This window comes from Homalodisca vitripennis, chromosome 2 (genome assembly GCF_021130785.1).
Source record: "Homalodisca vitripennis isolate AUS2020 chromosome 2, UT_GWSS_2.1, whole genome shotgun sequence".
Lineage (NCBI taxonomy): Eukaryota > Metazoa > Arthropoda > Insecta > Hemiptera > Cicadellidae > Homalodisca > Homalodisca vitripennis.
In genome coordinates this window covers 144,953,344-144,980,260 of record NC_060208.1, presented here as the reverse complement: position 1 = coordinate 144,980,260, position 26,917 = coordinate 144,953,344, and the positions used below count along the sequence as shown (strand labels likewise).

The window sequence follows — 26,917 nt, the reverse complement described above, 5'->3', positions numbered from 1 at the left end:
AATAAAATATTTCTAGAATATTTATAAACTACAGAAAGAGTGACGGTAAACTAAACTGGTTATAATTTACAGTACGCGAGAATGCGCGTTTCAAGACTGAACAAAGGACAATAACAAGGAGAATTAATTTTTAGTAGTAATATGGGCAATGCCGCCAACATAGTAGGAGTGACGATAAGCTTTGTTGTGCGCATCTGCTACGCTTCAATGCCACACATGAGACACAAAAGAATGCCATTCTTCTGGTAGTTGGATGAAAGCGTAATGTTCCGGTGAAGAATCCTTGGCCTCAGATTAAGAATGGCTAGTGGATTTAGAAGAAGGCACAGGAATCCTGAAGGCCGTCATGGGGGAGTTCAGCAGCACAAGTAATATCAAACAGGTACACAGTGGGAAATGCACTATCATCTGGAGCGATTGCACCAAATAGGATGATTTAGGGTATGATAGGGATCTTGAACCTGGAGGAGTGTGTTACAGGATACCCTGTTATTAATTTTACTATATCTTTTGTAAATGCCCAATTCCTGACCCATTAGTGGTGTGTACATGAAAATTTTCAGGTAGATTCCGGAAATACACCGTACTACAAAAAAAGCGCATTTGTCACGGGTAATTGAATTCATTGGGGGCTGTAAAGTAAAGTGGAAGTTGTCAGGCAAAACGCTTTAATTATTCCAGAAGCAGTTTAAGATTGGTAATAGCCGTTTTAATCATAAATTGTGTATTCCAGCTGCCCGTCCCACAACGGCCTCTGGGCGGTAAGCACATTCGGATGTGCTCTCACTCGTCCGGATGGAAATACTGGCCACTCTGGACGTACGAAATATTTTCAGTTCACCTAGTTGTACGACATACTGTTCATCTTGAGGAGCTACTTCCTACATTATATGTACTCTTTATACTTGAGGTATACATATTTTACATTCGACTGGCTGCACCATATTGATTACCTTCCTGAAGCAGTATTCAGCCTATCAAGAATGATGGCAGCAGGAGGCAAGACATTCTAAACAGTCGTAATGAATCCTACAATGAAAATAGTGAATGGTCAGGATGAGATGAATACTAATATTAATTTTACCCAGTACAGTCACTTGCCACCCATGGACATTTCTGAACTTACCTGCGTTAAGATGTATTATACTTAAATAATTCATGAATATAATTTGGTTTCAGAATCTCTTACAAGGCTCTGCGTATATTCATTAATAAACAGTTATAAATAATTCATTGTATAGCTTAAACATTTTTCAACAATACATAATGCAGAAGGGGAATTTTGGATATCATATTCACCAGTTACACTATATCGTAAACTATCCTGGATTTACTTCTTGATTCCCTTTTAGTAATGATTATTTTTGTTCCTGTAATAATGACCTACATTGAATATAAACATATTATTCGCTGTCTTCTGACGGAAATCCTATGTTCTTAGCTAATAGGAAAAGGGGTTACAAGAATATCAATTATTCATTAGTAACAATATATATTATTCTGAAGAAAAACAACATGCTTCTTATTTTGAATATGTATCAATAACAACTAATATGTCAGAGAATGACAAACATTTCTACAAACAGTGCTTTCGAGACACCAAATTCATTTATCCCTTGGATCCTTTTCCACCTCCACCGCCTCCCTTGCCACCACCTCCTCCATGACCACCTCCACCCCCTCCCTTGCCCCCTCCACCACCACCCGCAGCAATTTCTGCAGTCTCCAAGTCTCCAAGAACCATGTTCAGTGTCATCAACACCAACAGCACACACTGGACAGATGAGAATCGTCAATATAAACAAAACATGTTCTTACAAGCGTACTCACTTTTAAGAATAAGAAGCATCCGAATTTGAGTACCATACTTACTTGTAATAATTCTTTATGTCAGACATTCGTACTAAGGTTTTCACTAATTTGTGTACAATTATTTAAGTGCAAACAAAATAGTTAAATAACTTAAGAAGCTCTATTTTAATGAAGACTATTACAATTGTCACTAACTATGAAATTCCTTTATATCAAATTTGAAATTATATCCTTATTATAAAGTACAACCGACTTTTATGTCTTTGATCTAACACATGTTACTATCCCGTTTAGTTAAAAGTTACATCACTTTTTATAATAAATTTCCTTTCTGCAATGCTATATTTAATCTCCCTAAGGAGGTTATGGTAAAGGCCATTACTGACTGCTCAATATAATGAAGACCCAAAAATAAAGCTAATACACTTTTTTTAAAGTACTAATTACTTACAGATCATAAATAATAAGGCTTGCTTTGATTAGGAACTGATTATAAGTATGAAAAAAAGCAACAATAACCCGGACGTTTTCCTTGTATTAACAGATAATTTGAAAAAAAAAACTAATCTTCTTAAAATAATCATCTATTAAAAGCTTCAACTTAGCATTATTTGATGGAGTAAGATCATCTTAATACACTATCACTTATAATTAGCTTTTATATGCATTTTAAATTAATATTCATCCATAATATCTATAACATAATTAACCCTGTAGAACATGTTACAGAGGGAATAATGTTTCCTTTCCTCTGACGTGTCATCAAAATCCTATGTGAAGACGCGAGTAATAATAAAATAAAAATTATCTAGTGATTCTACTGCAAGATGTGAAATATTATTCCCGTGCCTCCTTCGTAAAATTACACTAAAGTTATCTTATTTTTCCTTAATAATTCTCTCAATAATATTTATACAATATAACATAAAACTCAAATCTAAAAATTTAATTTCACAATAGTAATAAAATCCGATGGTAATAAGAATTTAAAAACAAAGTAAAAGAAGAAAAGAAATAATGTGATATATATTCAGTGTCTAGAGATTGCAGTTCAACATTTCTAATAACATTGAGTACAGACTGAGGAAATAGTACAACTAAAGTACTATACTATGTTGTTAAATAGAATTAGTTTATATAATGGCCAGATAATTGAGAACATTTTAATTATTCATAACTATTTTGTATGCTTAGGATAAAAACTCATCAAATGCTATCAAAGTTTTATAAATTAAAAATAATCATTTCACTTAGGAACTAAACCATTTTACTTAGTTTCTATTGCTACAAAAATACCTCATTAAAAATTATTTTTAAAGTAATTTTTTATAAAATTTTAATTTGTGTAAAGATAAAATTAGCAGAATCAATATACTACTAAAGATCATAATATGAAGAGTAAATAGTTTAATATGAACGTATAGACCTAGGTGATTGTATATTTAAGAAAATTAGATTGTTCTTTTCAATTACATAAATTAAGTCTTTTTTTGTTGGAAACAAATCATTATTTGACTAAAAATAAACTTAGCGTGCAGCTAACTCTGAAACACATAATCTATTAAAATTTAACCCTTGATGTTGCATTCAGAATAAGAAATTTGTAGGTATGTACAGTAAAACTTTGTGAGATTGGTAAAATATAGAGTACCTTTCTAGTTGAGAAAGAATCATATATTTTAGAAAATAAGATCATACGACATAAATAAGCCAACATCAAACTTTTTGAAAGCGTAAATTACTTATTGTAGCTAAAACAACTATATAAACTATTTATTTTTATAATTATTTTTAATTAGTTTTTAGACGTACTTCAGATGAAAATATTGCATGAAAGTAGATTGTGTTCTCATCTGAAGAGTCGAAATCTGCAGAGTTGTAGGGCGTCAGACTTTCTCCGACAAAATAAGCTAGCTAGAGTTACTAACATTAATATTATAAGTAACTCAAGAATTCCAAAGCTCATTTTAACTTTTCTCTACAAATTGTAAGATGATTTAATTACAATGTTAATTATAAGGCTGTTTAATAGTATATTATTAAGAGTTAAGTGTATATGATTTAAAAATTTTAAATTTAAAATTTAAAAGAAAGCCAGTTTAACCCCTATTGCCGAGTAGAGCTTTATGTATTACACTAGATTATTACACGCATGTTAACGAGTTTTAAAACCAACCTTTAACCCAAGATACCTTTAAATCAGTGAAAGTTATGCTAGAATATGTTCTATATGACCCATAGCAATTAAAGTAATTTTAAGACAATTTCAAAAACGTTATTAATTGTTAGAAAACAATACAAAATGATAATTAATAGGTTTAAAAATATTTTTGATCTAAAAACTACTTTGTAATGGGTTTACATTACCGTCAAAATTACATTGTAAAGTTTATGTGATGTGGAGGAACGTCTTAAAAATATGAAATAGAAGATTTCTTAAAGTAAGCGGTGTAGAAAGTAAACATAATACAGATGGAATCACGTAAAGAATAATAAACAACTCAGAGTAAGCTGAAATATTCTGATGTTACTACTAAACGTATACTATAAAAAAGCTACTCAAGATAGGAGTACCAAAGTAAGAAATGAAGCTAATCTTACAAAATTGTACTGGGGGAAAATAACGTATAAATTAATAGCATAATATGAACAATATCTAAAATTTTTTTAGTAGCTTTGAATAATGAAATTATAGTTATTTCGTAATTATTAGTTACATAGGATGGGTAGAAGGTAGCCAGGATTATATTATTTCTTTCAGCTTTACCGATGGTGATGGAACTGTGAGAATGTACTGAGCAGGCCATGAAGGCCCAAGAAGAAAAGAGTATGTAAGGAGAAAAGATACTATATTACCAGTAGTTCCTGATATTCTCATATCAAACACCACCCAGTGTCTTTAAAAGGAAATGATAATTAGCTGCTGGCCGCACATCTGAGGCTCTTACATGGCACTAACGTTAATAACTGTGTTGAGATTAAGAATCAGTCTTCAATTCATAAATGTCACACTATTATAAACTTAGATGTTTGTATCTTAGTGCGAATGTTATGTTCAATTTATAGTTTCTTGGACTAACTGTTATTTACAACGTAGTTATGAACTGCAGTGCCATGACAAAAGTGGAGTCTCAGCTAACTATCGTTCCCTCTTAAGTCCAATTATATTGATAATCTGATTGAGAACTCAGAAAGTAGGCTAAATCATTATTTTTTTTAAAACATAATTCTAAATGTGTTGAGTACTCACTGGAAAAGAACTTAAAGCTATCGTAAGTGAATAGCTTTAAAATTGTTGAGTGGTATTAGTGTGAGACAATTGTATTTCTAAACCAAAAGGATCGTAACTATGCAACCCAGAAACTATATAATGGTCGTTGTTGAAACTGTTAAAGAATCATATCCGGTGTTACTAAGAGTGTGTCGAGGGACACAATGGAGGCACATGTGGGAGTTACCCGGGAAATCCAGAGCAGGAGGAAAACCCCGAGACTCGTGAACTTGTGCGTGATCAATTGAGGCCAAGAGCTGAGTGAGCGTGGGAGGCTCAACGTTCCCGGAACTATTTAGTGACATTATGGCTCTTTGAACATGTTCCTCTGAGTCTCAAAATTCTGAATGCAAGCAGTTCATAATATACAGATACTATGAACTTACATTTACAAAGTATAAACCCGAGAAATTTACAAGTACAGAAATAAAATACTGAAGATTAAGGGATTATAGTTGTGATAAATACAGGGATTCAAATTCTCAAGATGAGAATTGGGTACTGGAACCCAAAGAGCAAATCAATATTGAGTATTAGTTAGATTGTTAAATGTGTGTTGTATGTGTATGCTAAAATAAATCACATAATGCAGTGGCTGGTAAATTCACATCCAAACAAGAAATTTACAGAACAAAAACAACTAAGAATATTTTAAGAGCTTTAATCTGAGGAACTCTAGATAAGAGACTAAAGAGGTTTGCATGCTAGAAATCTAAAATTACAGAACTCTTAGCAGACACATTATCCGGAATTCCTGGGGGTCAGAACTATATTTTCAGATGTCTCACCTTACATTGATGCTCTGGAGAGTAAACCATTCATTTACTCATCCGCTGTGTTTAAAACTTTGGAAGCGAGCTTAGTATTGTGATTTTTAAATCAGTACTGTCATAATTTCATAATGTTTAAGACTAATAGGAATAACTGGATTAACTGGATGATCTTACGTCACAGTATCTCACATCTAGTAAATTCTTCTCTTAAGTGAATTTGTCATAGTTTAAAAAGGTACTGACTGTAGAATACAGAAATGGTTATAAATCAATGCTCTAAGGTCCTAGACAAATTCCATGCTATACTTTATTATTGAATCTTAACGTCTATTGAATCGTGAATATACTTCCCAAATATATATTCTAACTTAATATAATAGTTATCAATGACTACCTACCAAAGCCCACTTCATGTTGACGACTACTGAGAATAACCAGGAGTTTGAGCTTTAAATCCCGTCCTGTGTGACATCCATTCGCAACGGTCATCTCAAGGTCGAATCGCTTTTGTACCATACGGTCACAGTGATGCAACGTCCAACATGTCCATCAACGTTTAAGAGATAAAAAGTTTCTCATTTCCCTTTATCATTACTTTTAATTTATTTTCTTTTGCTGTAATATAGCGTAACATGCTTTCTTGTGGTACCTCTTACAATTTTGTAGAGCATTATTAAAACACAACTTAAATTAATTGTTCAATAAACAACTCTTTGTATCATTTGAAAATGATTTGATTTTTATTTGTTTATTACTCTATACCCTGTGCCACATGCATTGTAAGACGTATGAAACTTGAAATTCAGAGAGTTATTAACTCTGATAGCTGATATACTGCAGTAAGATGGGTGTAACATGTGTAAATAACAGTTAATAATGTCTTTCCAATTACTGTCATGATTTCCATGCCTATAGTAGTATCATAGTGTCACAAGAAAGGCACTGATTATAAAGAAAGATGAAAAATACCTAGATATGGTGGTGTTTCTGGTGCATTTAACAGCAGAAGGAGTCGTCGGTAAAAATCAGACCCGTATTAAAACAAATCTTCTTCATAAGTATGCATATTTAGATTTATTGAAAAAACATACAACCGTAGTGATAGTTGACCCAATTGTTATTGTAGAATAATCTTGCTGTGAAATTATGTATCCCTCGGGAATATCTGAGTCCAGGTTACTATTAATATAATAAAGTAGACTAGCAGGTACAATAGTTTGATTATGGTAACAATAAATAGAAATATTCGTTATATAAAAATTAGAATCAATAAAGTATAATATAGAAAATTAATCGTACAATTAAATATTAAACAATACATTTTAATAACAACAGGCAATAAATACCAATACACTGTAATTAAAAATAAACAACAAACGCGCAATAATACTAACAAAATAACTAACTAATATGTCTCTGCTGTAGAGTAAAATGTACAACAAAGACATCATACAGAAATTTAATATATAAACAACCTTTAATTATAATCATATGTTGCACATTTATCCATACATAAAAGAGAAAAGTCGATGAAAAAGAAAAGTAATCACAAAAGTGTTCTTAACTACCCTCCTAAAATAATAATAAAAGCGGTTCCGTGAAGAAACGATTCCCAATGAATGGAATTTGTAGGAAGCGGTCTCTTTAACCAGTGCCCAATGTGAGCTCTCATTTCATGAGTATTTTATTTCTTTGAAAAAGAGGCCGTCCCCTCCCTCCTTTTAAGACTTATTTTCCCAATCTTCATTGACCACTGACCTGTGTCAGTATCTTATCAAATAGAATAAGGGGCAGAGACAAAACTGTACAAGGTCGATGGTACTGGTAAATATGGTACGTTAACAGACAGGATTTGAACCTGCGCTATCTCTAACTCAGGTCCAAAGTCCGGCGTCTGACACCACTCGACCAACGGTATTCCCAAAAAAGTTGTATTTTCTCCGCTTGTAAAGAATATACAAATGTCATTACATGTAGCAACAATAACAAGTGACATTGAAAATGTAGTAATTAATGTACACTTTCACTTTATTGAAGAAACTTTCCCAATAATATTTAATTTTAGGATGAGACCTTTTGAAACCAAATTTTCATCGTCAGTTGGACCTACAAAAATAGATTCACTTTATTATCTTTTGTGCTTTTATCGTCAAAATTTAACCTTACTAGCATTTTGTGTGCTAGCGTAGTTTTGTGTTATATTAACGTTCAATTTTTCCCTCCACAACATTTACTACGTGACTTCTTGTATTAAATTTGTAGCCTCTTACTCTTTAGTTACTTGGCTGAGCAAGCCTTACTGCTTAACAATATACAATTCCAAATAATTGATCTACTAAGAGGATTAACAATAAAAATGTATAAAAACTTTATATATGAACTACGTGGAAGATGCTAGAATCCAAATTTATAGAACCATGTTAAGATAGTATAACAAACTCCATCTACCATTTCAAAAGCCTTGTCCATATAGACTTTATATTTAATATTTAAAAGTTAACAAAACAATTATTTTATACGACTTATAGTTGTGGGTGGGGATATTGCAATGCTGTAAACAATTTTTACTGAACAAAATATTTTGAAAGATACTTGTGAATCTTAATCAGGGGTTCTTAGGATCCAGTCAGTGTTCATTAGACTCTTGTAGGCATGATTGTTTGTTGAATGTAATGTTAAATGTAAAATAAACATTTTGTAAATAAAACTGGTTTAATATTGTAATTCTGTGGTTTGGAGTTAGCTTTTATTTTATAGAATATACTGGGTAACTATGCCAATAGCAAAATTTAAAACAACTTAAAAACATGCTCTGTCCAGGAACTGTTAAACACAAGGATTTTATGTAACATTACGATTACGGCCATAATTATGAAAACGTCATTACGAAAAATGGTACAACAATTCTGTAAGTGAAAGGCTAGGTCAAGGTCGTTGTTGAGGCGATAAACTTACTTGCACGCTACAGTTATATACACAATTTTTGGATGGATATTAAACTAAATTGGGACATTTTATGTAATAAATGTTAACTAAGGATTGGGTTTCAGCGTACTTTTGAGACAAGTTGCCTGGCGGAGCCTTAGCCTCTAAGCCTCTAAAAGTCGGATCCTGATAGAGGCTTTGGCTGTAAAAAACCGAAAACAGGGACTTACAATAACCCAAGAGGTCGTAGAGGCTGAAAGCTCAGAGAGGCCCTGAGCTATCAGAAACCGGTACATGTCACAACTACTACAGGCCGGGAGATGATTGATGCTGGTATCTCCTGAAGGCTGTGTGTATTCACATAACTAGACATTCAAAAAACAATATCTCCCAGAGGCTGGTACCTTCCAGAATCCACTAGGTGCTAGAAGCCGGGGGCTACCAGATACCTGGACCTTCAAAGATCGGTACATGCCAGAGGCCGGGAATTGCCGAAGTAAAAGATTTTCTGGAAGCCAGGAGGTGGTGAAGGTTGTGAATGACCAGAGGCCGAAAGCAGTCAGAATTCAACAGCCATCGAAAACTAAGAAAAAGGATTTACTAACCGGAATTTGGAAATGTTGAGAGTTACCACAAAAAAGAAGCTTCCAAATAAGCTACCTGCAGTCTTGGCTTCAAACGTTGACAGTATTGATACTAGACAAATATATAAACCATAAAATATCCTTGCCATGTTTGGAAGATCTGTCTTAGATTTTTAATTCATAGTATATTTGATTCTATTCTTTCTTTTAATAAAGGATAAACCTGTAAAATCACATGTACAGTTTTGTTACGGTTTCTTCAAGAACAAGCCAGTCAGTACAGGAGTTTGAAATTAATTTCCGTCATGTTCTTTGGGGTAATTCCAGGGTTAAGCAACAAGGACATATGCTACGAAAAAAATTTATCCAGTAATGATATGCCAATATCAGCTCTTTGATCCCCTAAACAAGGATTTTGGTATTAACAGTACAGTATGTAAAATAAAATATTCCTCCATTTGCTCAAAGTAATATTTTAAGTAATTAACTCTATAAATAGAGAAAGTTAGTTTCTCTCATTAGGAGTTAATTTAAATATCCGTTTTTTATATCGACTATGACTAAGAACTAAGGTATAGTTTACCTTTAATAAGTATAGTTTATTAAAATTTTGTTTTTCCTCATTATTAAAACTAGAAAGAACTAATCCACAACTTCTCTATAGGAGCTTATGGCATGTCCGGGTGGGTATTTTCCAGGTACAACAAACAGTTCCGTACAATTGCCATGTCAACATTACACACGTTCTAGTCCACACTGGCGCGGCGCGGCGGGTTGTCCTTTCTTTCTATTTGGCCTGATGTGCTAATTAATTTGCACATTTCAAACATATGTCCTCAAGACAATAAGAAGAGAATTATTATCCTAGTATATTACAAAATATTTTTAATTTTTTACGTCATTTTTATGCACAAAAAATTTAATACATTAAAATTTATCAAATTACACATGCACTACATTGCCACATTTTGAGGTTTATTGGTAATCACAGGTTGATTTTACCTTGACATAAATTTGGCATTTGTAGCAAGGTTAGTATGCTGACCACAATAGACAAATTATTCAATAGCCTATGTTACATGAAAAGTATGGGTTTAAGTATTTTGTGTTTTCTACAGGAAAAAAACGAAGAAGTATTGATTGAGCAATTTAGTGGGCCCATCTAAAATTTAAGTTATCATTAAGCAGAGTCACAATCGTTCTGGTCGATTCCCTGCAGTGTCCAACTTATTCCTCAGTGTTTTAGTACAATCAGGTCTGGTATTACACATCATCTTAGATGTGACGATGGTACATTAATATGTAGCTTTTCAAAATTATAATTTATGGGATCCTACCATTTGATTATGTTAAGATCAGAAATAGTTTTTATGGATTATTGTAAGTGAATGAAAAAATGGAAATAAAGATTAAAGAGATGGAAATATTAAAGATATAATATATTCCTCAAAATTTGTAAACCTGCAATATGTAATTTGAACTTAAATATTCCAAAATCCCAGAACATTTTTAATGCAAAGCCTTGTAGCTTAAGTTCATGTTAGGTAGGCATGAGTCTTGACTAAATTTTACACTCCTAGGTTAAGAGCCAGCTGACTATAGGAAAATTACATTGAGTTTTCCTTATTAGGAAATTTTAAAATCTCGTGCAGCTTTATGCCTTTATCTTTTGTCGTGGAATTAAGGAAGATGTCTCGTTTTAAAGATATAATCTTTACGGATCCAAGTTTATTTTAAATTTGTTTCGATATACTTATGGCCCATTCACGCAGAAATGTCCAACTTTATTTCGCTTCATTTTTTAAATATTAAAAAAGTATGGACTTTTTTAATCTAGCTTATAATCAGGAATTTTAGATATCCCCATAAGCTTTGAAAAAATTTTACAGGAATATGGTAATATGGATTACAGCGGTACAATAAATGCTCTCGGCGTGGCTTGTTTATCTCAGATGAAGATGCAATTGATGTCTCTCTCAGAAAACTTTTACTGTTTATGATCTAATTTTGAGTCTCCAAATCTTGATAAAATATTCAATAGACAATATAAGATTAATTTACTTAACAATATGATTTTATTTTGTAAACTAAGTTTCAAATGTTATGAAAGCAAAATAATTTTAAAATTTACAGAACATACTTAATTTCGTACAATAAAGTAATTGTGACTAATTAAAAACATATTCTGATGTTACTTTATGTATTAAAAAAAAAATATAAATTCCTGCACACAAATCGATTTATTAATTTATCGCATGCGTGTCTGCTGAACTCATCAAGATATGGCCATGGCGATCTGCGCTTATAATCGTGTGGAGATTCAGGAGTTTCAGGCGTCATGTTAATTGCTTGCTCTATTCCTAAATTCACAGCCTTCAATTAATAGCGTAATAGTGTTTTGGTATTGTTTGTTACCGTCACAACTGTTACATCCCAGAAGGGCTGTTTCTATAAAAAAGTAAAATAAATCATAACAAGTAAGTAAAGAAATCCTCTTATATGCTACTTAGTTGCTTAATATATGTTTTTATACTAAGCAGAAAACCAACACAATGTTGAACTTTCTGTCGAAACAAGCCGAAAATGTTGATTCTATAATCTCTAGATCTCCTATATATTTGTGTCCTTGAGCCACTTCTTTTCCGATGAAACCTCAAGCCAGTCCTCCTTTATATCTGGATGTAATATCTCGAAATAACAACATCCAATAACGTCTGTTAAAGGTACAGATAACAAAAATGTCAATTTCATTAATAAGGCCAGCTACTATGATCGATGTGTGTTACAGCATCAGTTAGGCATCTAATTTACATACACATACCCATAAATTAACACTAAGCATGTAGTGTACTTCTATTCTAACTTCTATTCATGCACCGTAAAAGGTCGTGCACCTAATCTTCCAACTACAAAAATCCGCGTTCAAATATTTATGAAGATCTATTTTTGCACTTACTGTAATAGAAAATAACCAGATTATGAATATTGTCTATCCCTATTTGTTTCAGAAAATAATATATATCAGGTATTTAGGAGTCGTGCTTCAGTTTTTTAACATATACAAAAGCAAAAATCTGTGCTACTGATATCGATTTCACTATCCCTTCATCAGTCAATTATCTTACTAAAAATATTTTTAAATGTATTCAAAATAACTTGATGTTATTTGCAATACATACATCATACTCATTTAAATATTTATTTAACATGAACTGTTTTGTAATCATTGTTGAAACAGTTTTACTATTATTATTATTATTATTATTATTAGGCCTACAATATCTAAAAACATCAATAAATTTCGATGTAAAAAATAATCCATTAGAGGATTTTTATTGCGACCTCCATTATTTCTATAATCGTATTCAGTTGAGAAGTTAAATATTATTTATTTACAGTGTTCCTTGCTTTATTTTTTACTTAGCCTTAACTAAGATAAGGAGATAAGGAGAAAAGATAAAGGAGTGCATGCTGATTGCAATCGGGAGTTTTCTGACAAGGGTTTTAATATAGTAGACTTGGTGTTTCTTTGGCGATAAAAGATACCTCTCTTGAACTTGTATAGTAATGAAGAAAACACTTACCGATTGATTTAGGTATGAGAGATACGTCTATGACGCAAGTAATATTTTACAAAAAAATTTACGAAAAATGTATACAACAAACTAATTAATTTTATGAAATATAGGTTTAATTAGGTCTTCAGGTAGAATTTATTGAACATATTTAGTTGTTGTACTAATGCCAATATATTTTAAAACTCGAAATAAAATTGTGTGATGGTTTTAGTTTTAACCACCTACAATTAATTGTGGTTACCAGTTCATTATACCGGTAGGTATTTGTAATCATTAAACGAGTTGATTGTAAGGTATCTTAAGATGTATGTGTACTTTTTAGTTTGTAAGTTCCAAAGAAACACTTTCTAATGTGTGTTTAAAAGCGACGCACGTAGGCACAGTTGTCCAAGTGAAACGTGTCGATAGGGCAGGAAATGTCCACTTCCATTAGGAACTGGATGAGTATTGATTGACTGTTCAAGGCCTCACTTGTCACATTAACAACATACCCGTTCATAACGAAACAATGCGGGAATTCCCCGCCAAGGCCGACTTGCACGGATATGGAGGAGTGTACTAGTACAACGCTACTGTTGTGGTTACATAAATACAGGTTATGTGGCACTTTCAAAACTGAACTATTCTGACAAGTCTCAGCACTTTCATTATTGATCAGATTTAAATAAACTGTCGTGTGTTAGTGTTTATGTATTATTGTTATATTTGTTGGTCATTAATTATTTAATCAGTTTTGTTTGTATTAATTGACAAAATATATTAAAACGAGGGATATGTTTTGACAATTAATTAATATTACACAACAACACTTCATATGTTAATATTTTACAACTCAATTATTTATATTATTTTGTTACATTATTTCTATAAAAGCGTCAATACTAACAACTTTTTATTTAGATTATTTAAACGGATATTTTCATCCAAGTGTTATGAAAATCGAGTTTCCATTTATAAATCGAAGTATTGAAGTATTAATATTACTGTAGCCTAAGGAGTGTGCAAACACCTGTCATGTGCATTCTGTGAACATTAGTTTTAATAATGTAGTATGTAACATTGGTACTAAGCCATTAAATGACAAAATTCTCTTCCGAAAGCAATTAGGATAGAAAGAAATTCTTATTTCAGAATTTTATTTTAAAAAGAAAACAGAAAAGTTGAATGAAAGTCATTTGAATTACTCTCTTTTTTGCAAAAGTTCTAAAGATTACAGTATATGGAATACAGTATTTAAAAATACTCCAAGCAAATCTTAAACTGTATTTGAAATTGAAAATTTGGTGATGACTATTAACGATTAATGATTACGGCAAAATTACTACCTTCCATACTACAAGCTGTAATGTAAAGATATTACAACTTTATGTCAATGTAAAAATACTTAAAACTGTTTACATCTACTTTACAAAAATAAACACATGAAACGATTATTTAAGCTGTTAGATACCCCAAAGTAATTTCTGAATAAACAATATTTTATAGGTTTCTTCTTAATACATTTCATGCATAAATACGAACAATTTTGTAGAATAAAATCGGCAATGCTGAAAAAACTACAGAACAAAAACTATGTATTGAAAAACATTAGTCTTTGAATAAGGAGTTGTTTTAGTTTCCTACTCAATCTACAGGAACTATTAAAAATTTAACATAGGATAATAAAGGAAGTCACTTATAGAGTAAAATTGTAAATATTTTTATTATTTACACCTATTATTTACATCGTTGTATTAAATAATATTTTCTCGTATGGCACACAATTATATACACTATTATACAAAGAAAATAAATAAAGCGGGGCAAGAACATTAATTTATAATAAAACTTATAAATTAATTAATCACAGAAATATTGACGAATTTAACGTCAACCACAGCGGGTCTACATATTACTCAGTCCTTTAACACGTTCCCTTTAGGCTGCGTTCTAAAATTGACGTCAATTCCTGTACAGATTTAAAAGTCACCACAACAAACGGAACACATAATGGTTTTCCCTGGAGATATTTTGTTCCGATCTGAAATATTCAGATTATCATGGTTGCAGAACATTACAGCTCAGGAGGTAAAGAATATCATGTATTCGGAGTCCTTGTCTTCCGTGCCTTCTACGAATGTAAGGTTGGTGGGACTGGCAGTCTTGGGGGGTTGGCTGCCGTCCTCACGTAGTATCTCAAAGAGCTCCTTGAGACTAGAGAAGTTCCTGGCGATCGGAACGACGAGTGTGAAGGGTTCCGGGGTAGAATCGGTGGCGATGTCCTTCCCCTTCTTCTCCTCGTCCAGAATGTTGATCATCTCCTTCAAGTTGGTGAAGTTCTTTCCCTCGATAAGGACTTTGTCACCCCCCAAGAGAGCTTTTCCAGCTCCTGGACCATCTCCCGTACCAGAGGATTCCAATACGATGACGTTCTGGGAGCTGAGACCCTTTGTCTCAGGTAGCGAGGCGCTTCGTCCACCGACAATGGCGAAGGTGATTGACAGGATAACCACGGCAAGTGAAATCTGAAAGAGAAAAATAATAATAATAGAACGTTATATGAGGGGTCTTATATTACAAAATATAATACGTATTTCTGTAAAATTCTCCAAACGCTATTAACCATGTTAATAATGAAGCCAAATCAACTAAGGCGAATTTCCTTGTCTTTATCTTTTACCATAATCCATAAGGAACACGAGATTCAAGGATGCTATGATTACGGATATTAGCCATTTGTAAGTGTCATTAAAAGACTGAACAAATGACCACGTGTGAAACTTTTTCTAGAACTTAACGACTGGAAACGTACGTAATCCTGTTATCTGTTCCTAGTCATCATCATTAAGAACGGACGTTATCACAATAAAGGACTAAGAAATGTACTCCCCACTCATAAATCTTATCACGGATGAGGTTGACTTTATCTTACTGTTTAAAGCTTTCCACAAAGATAATTCGAACTAGTCAAAGAGTAGATTAGATTATTTGAGAGAAACTCTCTGTAAAGATAGTGAATACCGATTTCCATTAAGTTGCTTGTTATCATTTTATGCGTGACATTCTTTAGTCATATCGAGTTGACTGTCTTTAGAGCGACATTTTTCGCAAACGTATTTGCACTTCAAATGCTACTGATAAGAAAACGGGCGTCTTAGAGTGTAAACTTCTCTTTCTATTATATACCAGTAAGACACGCAATATATCATGCGCCAGCAAAGAATTGTATTCATCTGTTTTCTGCTTGTAAACATTTTTGTTTTGATACTAATGTGTTTTCTTAAATTTCCACTTTGTAACATGAAGAACGTGGTCAGTAATTTGAGCTAAACACATCTGATTTGTCTTCTATTATAATTGCAATTGAAACGATTCTTCCATGTCACATTTCTTATTAAAATATTACATTGTGACGATAGAAGATAGGTTTTTTAAGTATTCCCAACTGATATTTCCAGGATATAAACTTTAGATTTTTGAAAGAGCCCATGCGAAAGTTTTGAAACCATTGTATAGCACGTAAAACTTTATTAATCAAGATTCTTGAATAAGTAATAATTATTTTATAAATTATCTGTACAATATATTTTTCTTTTGCCGAATGGAAAGTCATATACATTTTTTTTTTGTATCATAAGCGCAAATGGCTTAACAATTTTTAATAGTTCAACGTAGAAGCAAAAATAATATAGGTTCTGGGAATTAACATTTAAAGCCATCCATGCTAATCATGTAATCTGTCAAAGTAAGACTGGAGAAAGTGCTTGGCTAGTGCTAAATAATCCATTTCAGTTTTGAATTCGATAGATCATAAAATCAGGCTATTACTAATCAAGCAATAGTATTTCTTGAAACATTTACGCATATTGAAAGTGTTTTACATATTCTTCAAATTTATAATTGCAGCATTATATTACTTTTGAAGTCTTACAATCAAAACCGTCACTCTGTTTTATAATATATTACTGTATTGTATTATGAATTAAATTTTCTGATAAGGGCGAAAATATTACGAGGCAAATATTTTGTAAATAATATTAGAAATTTTCCAGAAGTTTGGTTTGTTCTGTTTAAATCAAATTTACTTACGTACGGATCTTTAATATGTAATTTAATGTAAAAAGTTTAAAGAAATTTTTATATTCAGTGTAATGCTACAAAGAAATATTTAATAAGGAAAATTAAAAAATATGTACAGACCTATACTGTTGAGTATTTCTCTATTTGTCATCACGTGTTTAAAGCCATCTTCAAACACATCATCGAACAAAGCATCAAAGTTAAAATTTTTTACGGCATATTAGCTTATATAAACATGTACGGCAGCTCACAGAATCCCAGTTAGATGTTGTTTTCTACTGAAGAATTTAGAAAAGTTCGGCGCTCGGAGAGTAACACTTTGCTTTAATATGGCAACTGGCGCTTCAAGAGAACAGGTTTGGAAAACGAGTCGCAATCCTTCTGTATTTCGTTGGTGAAAATTTAGTATTAATTATTCAGAGCCCAGCACTGATGACAGGTTTGGTATTTAATTTCTGTGAACCTACGTAAAATTCCCGACATGTTTTTAATATGACGAAAGAGCATTTTTTCGGACATCTTTTTGCATACAACATTAGGAAATATTCCCTACAGTTTTCTAGAGCAGCTTGGCAAACTGTTATTTATATTATTACTTTTAATAGTTCACTTCTTCTTACAATAATTAAATAATTAATAAAATGCCTTTTATGTTTGTGCTAATCAGAATGAGTGGTCAGTATTTACAATCTTCTTTAAACTGTTGGTTATTTTATTCACATTGAAAACACAGCATAGGCCGTTATTTTCTGAGCTTTAGCAAATCCTACCAATCGTGGCACTTGAAAAAACTATAATTTTTACCTGTCTGTCGGCACAATATCTCAAAACCGAACTAACCTATAGATCTAAATTGTGAATAATCCTTCATTTCTATATAAGGTACACTGAGTTCTATGATGGTGCATGTCACTTGATAGGTGTTGGCTGAGCATTATTGAACATTTTTACATAGGACTTACGGATGACCGAGATAGCAACGGAGAAAATAGAAAACACAAGTTGATAAACAAACTAAATAAACTCATAAGAGATTTAATCATGCGACATTAATACATGTAGCCTAACTCTGCCAACACATACATCATTTTATAGAGATTTGGTGACTTATTTTATATATATATATATATATATATATATATATATATAAATATAATATATATAAGTCAACTTCTTGCTTGTATGAGTATCTGTCTATCTGTCTGCAGGACATCTCAATAATGAAATGAGCTTAAAGATTAAACATTTTGCATTCAACCTCAGCAATACCTGTTAAAACATGGTATGGCGTACTCCTACCTCGTTTTTATAATCACATATAAAATGGTTTTGTTCAAAGTCATAGTGTTTTTGTCTTACCTTATCGATCTGAACAATGAATGCCACATTATAAGTCCGTGCAATCACGACATAGTTTATAATCGAGTTTACCTATTTATTTTACCTATAAAACTACAAACTAATGTTTTAATAATGTAGAAAAAAATCATTTAAATTCGATTAAGAAGGTTTGAGGAAGAATGGGAAGTAAGATCACAAAGTCAGGCTAGAAAACGAAATTTTACATAGCCACTAGTGATTCAATACTACCGACTATTTATCACGGTTATGAATTAAGTATAACCAACTGCGCTTTTAACATAAATATTAAATATTTTTGGAATTGTCTGTTCAGTATTGCTAGCATTCGAGTTAAATATAGATTTATAGGTGAAAACATACGATTGTGTGTAAGATACTGTGATACATGAGTGCATGTCATAAGAATGTTTTTTCATTAAGCGTTTAATATTTTCATTTATTTCCATCTGATAGAGCTCGAAATAGATAATTAATATGATTCACTAGAAAATGAATAAGCATTAATGTAGTATCGCAACCAAGCTCAAGGTCAAATCTCGTACATACATCAATTTATGAAAGATGTCAAATATTTAAGATTTTTTTTAATATGTGAACTTCCCTCATAATTCACATTATCATGGGGAGAGCATAAGATCTATTATTATTCAAATACCTCTTCCTATATTTTTAGTTATGTTTTCATTCTACCTAAATATTATAGCATTGTTGTGATATGCTATTTTTTTATATCGGTAAATAACATACTTAGTTCACAATTTTTTTTCAAAACAACCTCAAATCAGTCCAACGTAAAATAATTAATTTATATTTACTCAAAAAAGTATATATCGCCTGAAAATAAACATAACTTCTTTAGCTCGATAGAACCTTTATGTTAACATATCATAATTTGGTTTGATAATTATTTTTTAGATACTGCTCATTAAAACTCCCAATTTTAATCACTAATCCTTACTTTGACTGACAATCAACACCAGAAAGACCAAATTGAAACAGGTAGCGATAAACTGATATTTTACTTCACATCAAGATGTTGTATCCGGACTGTTTCTAAGGGCAGTTATAACCCTTAAAAGTTAGAAGCCTTAGGGCAGTTGCAGAGGGATATTGTATGTGTATGTATTATGGAAGGACATTAATACATAATACAAGCGAACTCGAGATTGACGGCAAGCGTCACGAGTGATTTGAGTCTAAGCTAAACCAAATCACCAACGTGATACTCATGCTCCGCGGTCTGTCATGCCGGGACAAGATATACTCCGGCGCCGGACTCGCTCGTCTAGGAATGTTTTTGGGCATGTCCGATGATTTGTATAAAGTATGAAGAATTATTATAATCTTATTAATTATTATCATTTTCTTTTGTATGCAAGAATGGTGATTTTTTAAAGTAGCTCTCATTTTAACTTATCAATAAATGTCAAATTTGTTAATAAGGTGCATTAAGGTAACTTAATTAATATATCATTTATAATGTTGGTTGTGCAGATTCCTTGTCAAGTTAGCTAAAAGTTAGCATAGACTACTCCCAATATTTTTTAGAAATATGTAGTACCTACGCCATTATTAAACCTTCAAATGTTTTACTGATAAACACTTTCTAAAAATTAATATAAAGAAAACAAGTCAGCCAATAAATTGAGTAGAATATTTGTCACTGCATTAAGCTAAGGTTCAAGATCATTAGTCTCTATTTAACGTTAGAAACACTCTTATTTAAAAATAAATGTATTCGAAAAAATTGTAAAGTTGTAAATTCTTGTTATTTTACATATTAAGATGCCATACTCAGCTCATTCGGCTTTTATATTATTGAGAAAATACAAATATTGTGTTTCATAAAATCATTTCACACAATCTTAACAGTATTTGGAAAACAGATTCAAGCAACGAATAATGAAAAACATGGCATTGATATCAGTGTACTAAAGATGTTGTCAATAATAGGTAGATATAAAGTTATAAACATACCAGACAGTTCATGATGAAAGTTGTGGATTAGAGTTCGTGTACAAACAACACAAGAGTATAGAGTCCGACACAGCAGGAGGCACACAGGGAGCGACACGAACCAAGGTGGGAGTTGAACTGACGTGACCGGCCTCTGTGACTAGTTTATACTCGGCGAGACTGACCTGACGACCCCAGATCGGGAACCCCATCTCGATCTCTCTTCGGCCCCAGTTCGGGGTTCCCCACCCCTCCCCTTTCATTCATGGGGGCCCTGGCCGTGGTACTAGATTTGACGTACACCCGGGGAGGTGTGGCTGATAGTACTATCGTTTCGTAATCTTCTCTTATCTTCCACGGCCTTTCGACATTGTTTACAAGCCATTTCGTCAGTCGCGTTTCGCTTTGCTTGTTTTTAATAGGAAGATATCAACGCTGTTAACTTTGCAAACCAAATTTTTACTAAATAGCTTCAATTGTCAAACTGTTTGACAAACGGTTCACACGGATTCACATATATTCTGTTGATTGGGACTCATTCATATATTATACAAAATAAATAGAACTTATGTATGAAATAAGTTCTTTGTGATGGAAGTATAAAATTTAAACCTCGTACGTTAGGTATTTTTAAAAGAGAACCTCTCTTTTTAAAAGTACAAAGTAAATCCTAAATGGCGTTTGAAAAGGATATGGTCAGTTGGTTTAGAGCTGCAGCCATATAACCTTGTATTCGATATAGGTAGCTTTAAAGTATGTTTAATGTGTTCACCCCTACAAATATTTAAAACAATTTTTAAATATCATTTATGTTTCAAAATATTCCTTCCAATCCAAATAAAATATGCAAATTTCGTGAGTGGTGCTCATCTCGGACTGTCCAACGGATGTCTTATTGATCATGGAGGTTACTTTTTAATGGTTAATACGTACATTAATAACAATTTAAAAATGTATAAAAATCATCTTAAACTTGTAATATGTAAATATTTTTAAAAACACTCTTGTATTTTGCTTTTTTATTTTATGTTTTCCAAATTGTATGTCCACTATTCTGAAATATTACAATATATACGTAATCATGTGTATATATTACAGAATGCGTGTAGAAAATAAACCATTGCATAGGACCTTAGATTTCTAAAAAATTAAAAATATTCTAGGAAAACTACGAATGATGTAACTGATGTGTTAGCATATACTCTGAGATATAGTATGATGTTTAAATAATGCTAATTAATTTCAAACCACGTATAGCAACGTGCTCTCCCAAGGTTAAAAATAATTAATTAATGTTAGAGATGTAGCCTCTAAAAGTGTTTTAAAATAATAACATAATATTAATAAACTTTTATCACTTTTATACTTTTATTTTACGTACAATGTACATTTCGGAATCATTGATTCCATCTTCAGGTACAAATAAGGTTAAGTTAAAATAAATAATTAAAATCAATTTGTCATGTGTTTTTTTACTACCTTGGTGGCTAAATTTGTTGTATTTAATTTTATGTGAGATCATTCATTGTATATTGTTTAAAAGTCTATCGAATAATAAATTTTTTGTTAGAAAATCTTTGTCATTTAATAATATATTATGATTAATTTTGGCACTTTTGTAAATTTCAAAATGTTCTAAAGTGGATAATATGCGACTTGTTTTGCTTGTGTGTAAAATTTCAATTGGCATTCAAAACATCGAACAACCTTGGACTTTTAATCAAAAACAAAAGCAATTCAACAAACCAAAATGAAAATTCAAAATTCAACAATAGTGGAGTATACAAATTAAATTGCAACGATTGTCAGTCCCACTATATTGGACAAACCGGCCGATCATTCAAAATTAGATTTAATGAACACATAAAAGCATTGAAAACATCATCAAATTCAAAATATGCAGACCATTTAAACAACACCGGCCATACATACACTAACATCGAAAACAATCTTGAAATTTTACACACAAGCAAAAAAAGTCGCATATTATCCACTTTAGAACATTTTGAAATTTACAAAAGTGCCAAAATTAATCATAATATATTATTAAATGACAAAGATTTTCTAACAAAAAATTTATTATTCGATAGACTTTTAAACAATATACAATGAATGATCTCACATAAAATTAAATACAACAAATTTAGCCACCAAGGTAGTAAAAAACACATGACAAATTGATTTTAATTATTTATTTTAACTTAACCTTATTTGTACCTGAAGATGGAATCAATGATTCCGAAATGTACATTGTACGTAAAATAAAAGTATAAAAGTGATAAAAGTTTATTAATATTATGTTATTAATTAATTAACTCATATATTATTTTCAACTAATTTTAATCCAAATAAAATCTTCCCAATAATTAAATAATATTCAAATTCTCTTATTTTTATCAAAATCTAATTTAAACTGTAAATACAAAGGACATTAAATGTTTGTATTCAGTGACACAAACTGATAAGCTACTCTAACAATAACATTATATAAAAAAAACTTCTTTAAACTGAAAATAGGTAACGTAACAGTTCTCATACTTTGAGGATATTATGAACACAGATGTGCATTCATCTTCCATAAACATGAAGTTTTGACATTATCTGTTCAAATTCTAAAAATAATAAATATTACTTTGAAATAATATTCAATTAACTTTTAAGCATTTTAAATTATAGTATAATTAATTTTGGTTCTATTAATGGATTACCTTCACATTACGGATTAAAATCATTCAGTACACTATTGTCGGAAATTCGGGTCAATGATGAAGTGTTCTCTAGTGGATTGATAGAAAATAGCGTCGTGAAATATTAGTTTTAAATTATTTGTAATCTTATTCCATTGTTTTAATCAATTGATTAACGACTTCTATAAAAAATAAATATAGTTTTTTAATAGTGTGGTAAAAATAAACGTTATTTCTTAACGTAAAATTATTTATGAGAGCATATGGTAATGGATATTCAGCGACTGAGTGTTATAGTATTAAGTTTTAAATAATTTTAGTATGGTCCACCGGTGTTGAACATAGATAAATGTCCATTAATTGTTTCGAATCAGTTTTGTTAGCTGAAAAAGTGATTAGTTTGCTTATTTGTTTGATAAACTTAATAATGAACTACAATCATATTAGCAGTAAGTATCCCGTGTCTTCGCGTGCGATTTCTTGCCAAAAATCAACGGTATTAACATCTTCAAGCTACCGCGATTCAATTTCTTCGATCTAGTGTTTTAAATTAAACTGAACGATTGGTATGTGATTATTTTTATAAAAATAAACTTTTCCAGATAAAGCGTATAAATATAGATTTGATTATTTTGTCAAAGTTTTTGTGCATAAGAACTCAATTAAACTTAGCTTATAATTTAAAGTTTCACATCCAATGTGTTCAGCTGATATCTTAAGGTATATACTAAAACCTCCTCAAAGGCCAACTGTTTACCTTCAATACGAGTTACTGGATATCGTAAATTTCCCAAACATGTCCAAGATCTGTGAAGGTTGTTAAGAAAGTTCCTCACCTTCAAACCTTACTGTATCGCAGTTCTGGTATTCGCATATATATAAGATGTATCATCTTTTTTCTAATGTAGTCCAAAAGATATTCTACTACAATAGAATCTTACAGTAAATGCGATCAGTAACATGTTTTGAGACAAATAAACTAATGTTCATTTTCCTGTCTCAAGAAATAGGAAGATAAATAAACATCACCATTTCGAAATTATAATTGTAGTTTTAATACGATATTAGTAATTTTTACATTTCATATTCCCATTATTCAAGTTTAATTAAGGCTGCCATAGCAATTTTTATACGTGACATAAACTAAATACAATACAGTTTCAGTGTTTTATAAAATACTATCTCAAGATAAAAAATAAACAACTAAAAACAAATAAACTGAAATTATATGTCATTATGATACAATTATGATACGTTTAATACATTAATTGATATGATACAATTATGTACATTAAAATGAGTAACATACTTTTGTTATCCTAAGAGCTACACACATCAGATGCAAAATCGAGTTTCCCAATCATATGAAAAGTTATAACATTATACAAATCACCGGAATGTTTTTCGATATATAAATACCATGGTAAGCAGTGTAAACTTTCTCTCAAACTCACGTATGTTAAGAGTGACATGAATGCCCATCAAGGTTTCTAGGACTTACGACGGTTTCGAGGGAATGTACATCTAGTAAACTAATTTAGACTGGTTTTAAGACGGTGCACGGTATCTCTTATGCTTCATGTAATAAGTAGAATAGCATGAATCTAAGAGGCAATCTATCTATTATCAACAGTAAAGTTGATATAGATTATTAGGGAAATTAGTTTGGGAATCATCGCATGGCTTTTCAATTTAGTTGTTTCTTGAGATATTACGTTTTAGTATTAAAGACCAGTGAAGCACCACTCTTTTTGGAAAGCATAACTATTTCCCAGAGGGTATTTAAGAGGTCAAATTAATGTATGTGCCAAATCCTATACCACGCTTTTAATTTAGAACTACCTAATACATTAACTTCCTCCTATAAATACTCACTTCCGCATTCAAAACTTAACTTAAATAAATATAACATCTATAGATACCACAATGCAATCTTTCGATGTCAATCAGTTACAATTAACAAACTAAATATTTCTATAAACATTAGTTATTAGTTACAAGGTTTACCTTAACTTCATATACCGGTACGTCTTCGGCAGACTGCGAAATACAGTGTGAGTTGACACTTATCAGCAAGGAAGCAGTAACAGAAAAACAGATAATTCGTGATCATCCTCAGAATCATGGGGGAAATTCTTAAGTCTTAAGATTGAAGTCTTATTCCTAAGTCCTGTTAGTTGAAAAGTTAAATATATTAGTTAGGTAGTCGAGTTTGACGGTAGTAAAACAGCGCTAATAAACTTATAAATACAGCACATTGTAGAAAACTAACAACGACCCAAAAATTGGCATTGATTTTTAAGATCAGTATATACGACTCCCAAATCATAACCTATCGTACTATGTGATCTAAATTAAAGGAAATGTCACAACAATTATGTCCCCGGCCTTATACAATCATTGCAATGATTACGGAAAGAGTCTACAGGCCTAGAAGCAGACTGTGTTGTACTTCCGACGGTATCTTACCCCAGCTGTCACCTGTATTATTACAATCTTGGGCAACAACAGCCTTGCCTTCTCTCATCAGCACGATATCCGTCTACATCTTGTGTGATTCAGTATCTTAAACTGATATTCTCTACTAATATTCTCCTTAAATTAATTTTCCTTTAAAGAAGGTTTATCGACGTAACAGTTGATGACAGTTACAGTCACGTAAAGTTTATTACATAAGTGTGCAGCATACAATATGCAGTGGTAGAAATGAGTAGTTTCATTACATTCTACATTGTATCACATTGAATTCTAAATGTTCTTGGGTAATGTATAAATTTTCAGCTTTCTGATTCACATATACCTCAAAGATCTTAGGAAAATGTAAAACTAATTATGATTTTAGCTATGACTACCAGTCTCTGTCACTCTATAAAATAATGATTTGTTATTTTGTGATAGCTTATGTTAAGATTTCATTTAACACGTTTCACTGTTCCCTGGTAGAGCAATGAAACCTACAAAATACACCGGCATAAGGAATTATTAGGAACCTTTTATTTTAAAACCAATCAAGGAAAACCGATAGACAGAGGAAATGTTGGAATTTTAAAGTATTGGTAAGTTTCTAAAGACTGCGTGTTATTTACACACTGTACAACAGTTTATATGACTCATCTATCAACGTCTCATATTATGACTCATATTGTTGATTGCTGTTAATACAACGTGGGAATGACTGAGCTACTACGCTTACCGGAATCCCGGTGAATTTTATTTACTGTGAATTCTGAAAGTGATTATCTCGTGTCGTGTTAGCGAGATATGGAGGGAGATGAATGGCCTTGCCCGTGACACTGACCGCGGTGGCGGGAACTCTTGTGAGTATGTAGCCACTACTTGCTCCCAGGCCAGTCAACCGGTTATGGATCCGCATACGTCAAGTTATCGTTTATCTCCGGAGTAATAAGCCAGTCCTTTCCCCAAGGTCATTTCGTAGTGAAACCTTTGCATGGAGAGTTTTATATCTCTTCTATTCTGTCTTCTTTGGACTAACAAAATCTCGACAGCGTTGAATATCTATTTTTCTAAATTGTAGAAACTGATTTCACATTTACGAAAATTTTGATTATATTTTATTTCATTGTTATTATGTTTTAACGTCACATTCTTTTATGCAAATCAGAATGGCACTGCTCACTTATAAATATTACATTCACATATTATATTTACGAGTACTTTACGAATATAATTACTAACCGAAAAACATATTTGATGAAAATATTTGCCTCAGTATAAGTAAATGTCTAATAAATTAGGATATAGCATACTGAGTCACTAAGAATATAATGCATTTTTTAAAGGAAAGGAAAGTTTTGAATTAATCCAAATTCATGATTAATTATTGTATATTTATGTGTTAATGTGGTATTTTTATATTCGTCTATTCCTTCTTTATAAAACATATTAATGA

At 31.5% G+C, this 26,917-nt stretch overlaps 2 protein-coding genes across 2 annotated transcripts; both read right to left on the bottom strand.

The window, feature by feature from the left end:
- Window positions 1-1,609: 1,609 nt before the first annotated feature.
- Window positions 1,610-13,442, bottom strand: LOC124355838 (putative uncharacterized protein DDB_G0287183). Its single transcript, XM_046806992.1, has 3 exons — window positions 13,317-13,442; window positions 9,012-9,128; window positions 1,610-1,774 (listed from the first exon to the last, which is right to left on the bottom strand). The coding sequence occupies exons 1-3, from the start codon at window positions 13,440-13,442 to the stop codon at window positions 1,610-1,612; spliced, it is 408 nt and encodes a 135-aa protein (XP_046662948.1).
- Window positions 13,443-14,621: 1,179 nt separating this feature from the next.
- LOC124354842 lies at window positions 14,622-20,495 on the bottom strand. Its single transcript, XM_046805597.1, has 2 exons — window positions 20,342-20,495; window positions 14,622-15,447 (listed from the first exon to the last, which is right to left on the bottom strand). The coding sequence occupies exons 1-2, from the start codon at window positions 20,351-20,353 to the stop codon at window positions 15,004-15,006; spliced, it is 456 nt and encodes a 151-aa protein (XP_046661553.1). The 5' UTR covers window positions 20,354-20,495; the 3' UTR covers window positions 14,622-15,003.
- Between the last annotated feature and the right edge of the window lie 6,422 nt (window positions 20,496-26,917).

Excerpts from the sequence above, each read along its gene's own strand:
- LOC124355838 (XM_046806992.1), bottom strand. The coding sequence starts at position 13,442 with ATGAACGGGTATGTTGTTAATGTGACAAGTGAGGCCTTGAACAGTCAA. Across the intron at positions 9,129-13,316 it reads ACTTGGACAACTGTGCCTAC|CCTTCAGGAGATACCAGCAT; the intron begins GTGCGTCGCTTT and ends GAATACACACAG. Across the intron at positions 1,775-9,011 it reads CTACGACCTCTTGGGTTATT|TGTGTGCTGTTGGTGTTGAT; the intron begins GTAAGTCCCTGT and ends TCATCTGTCCAG.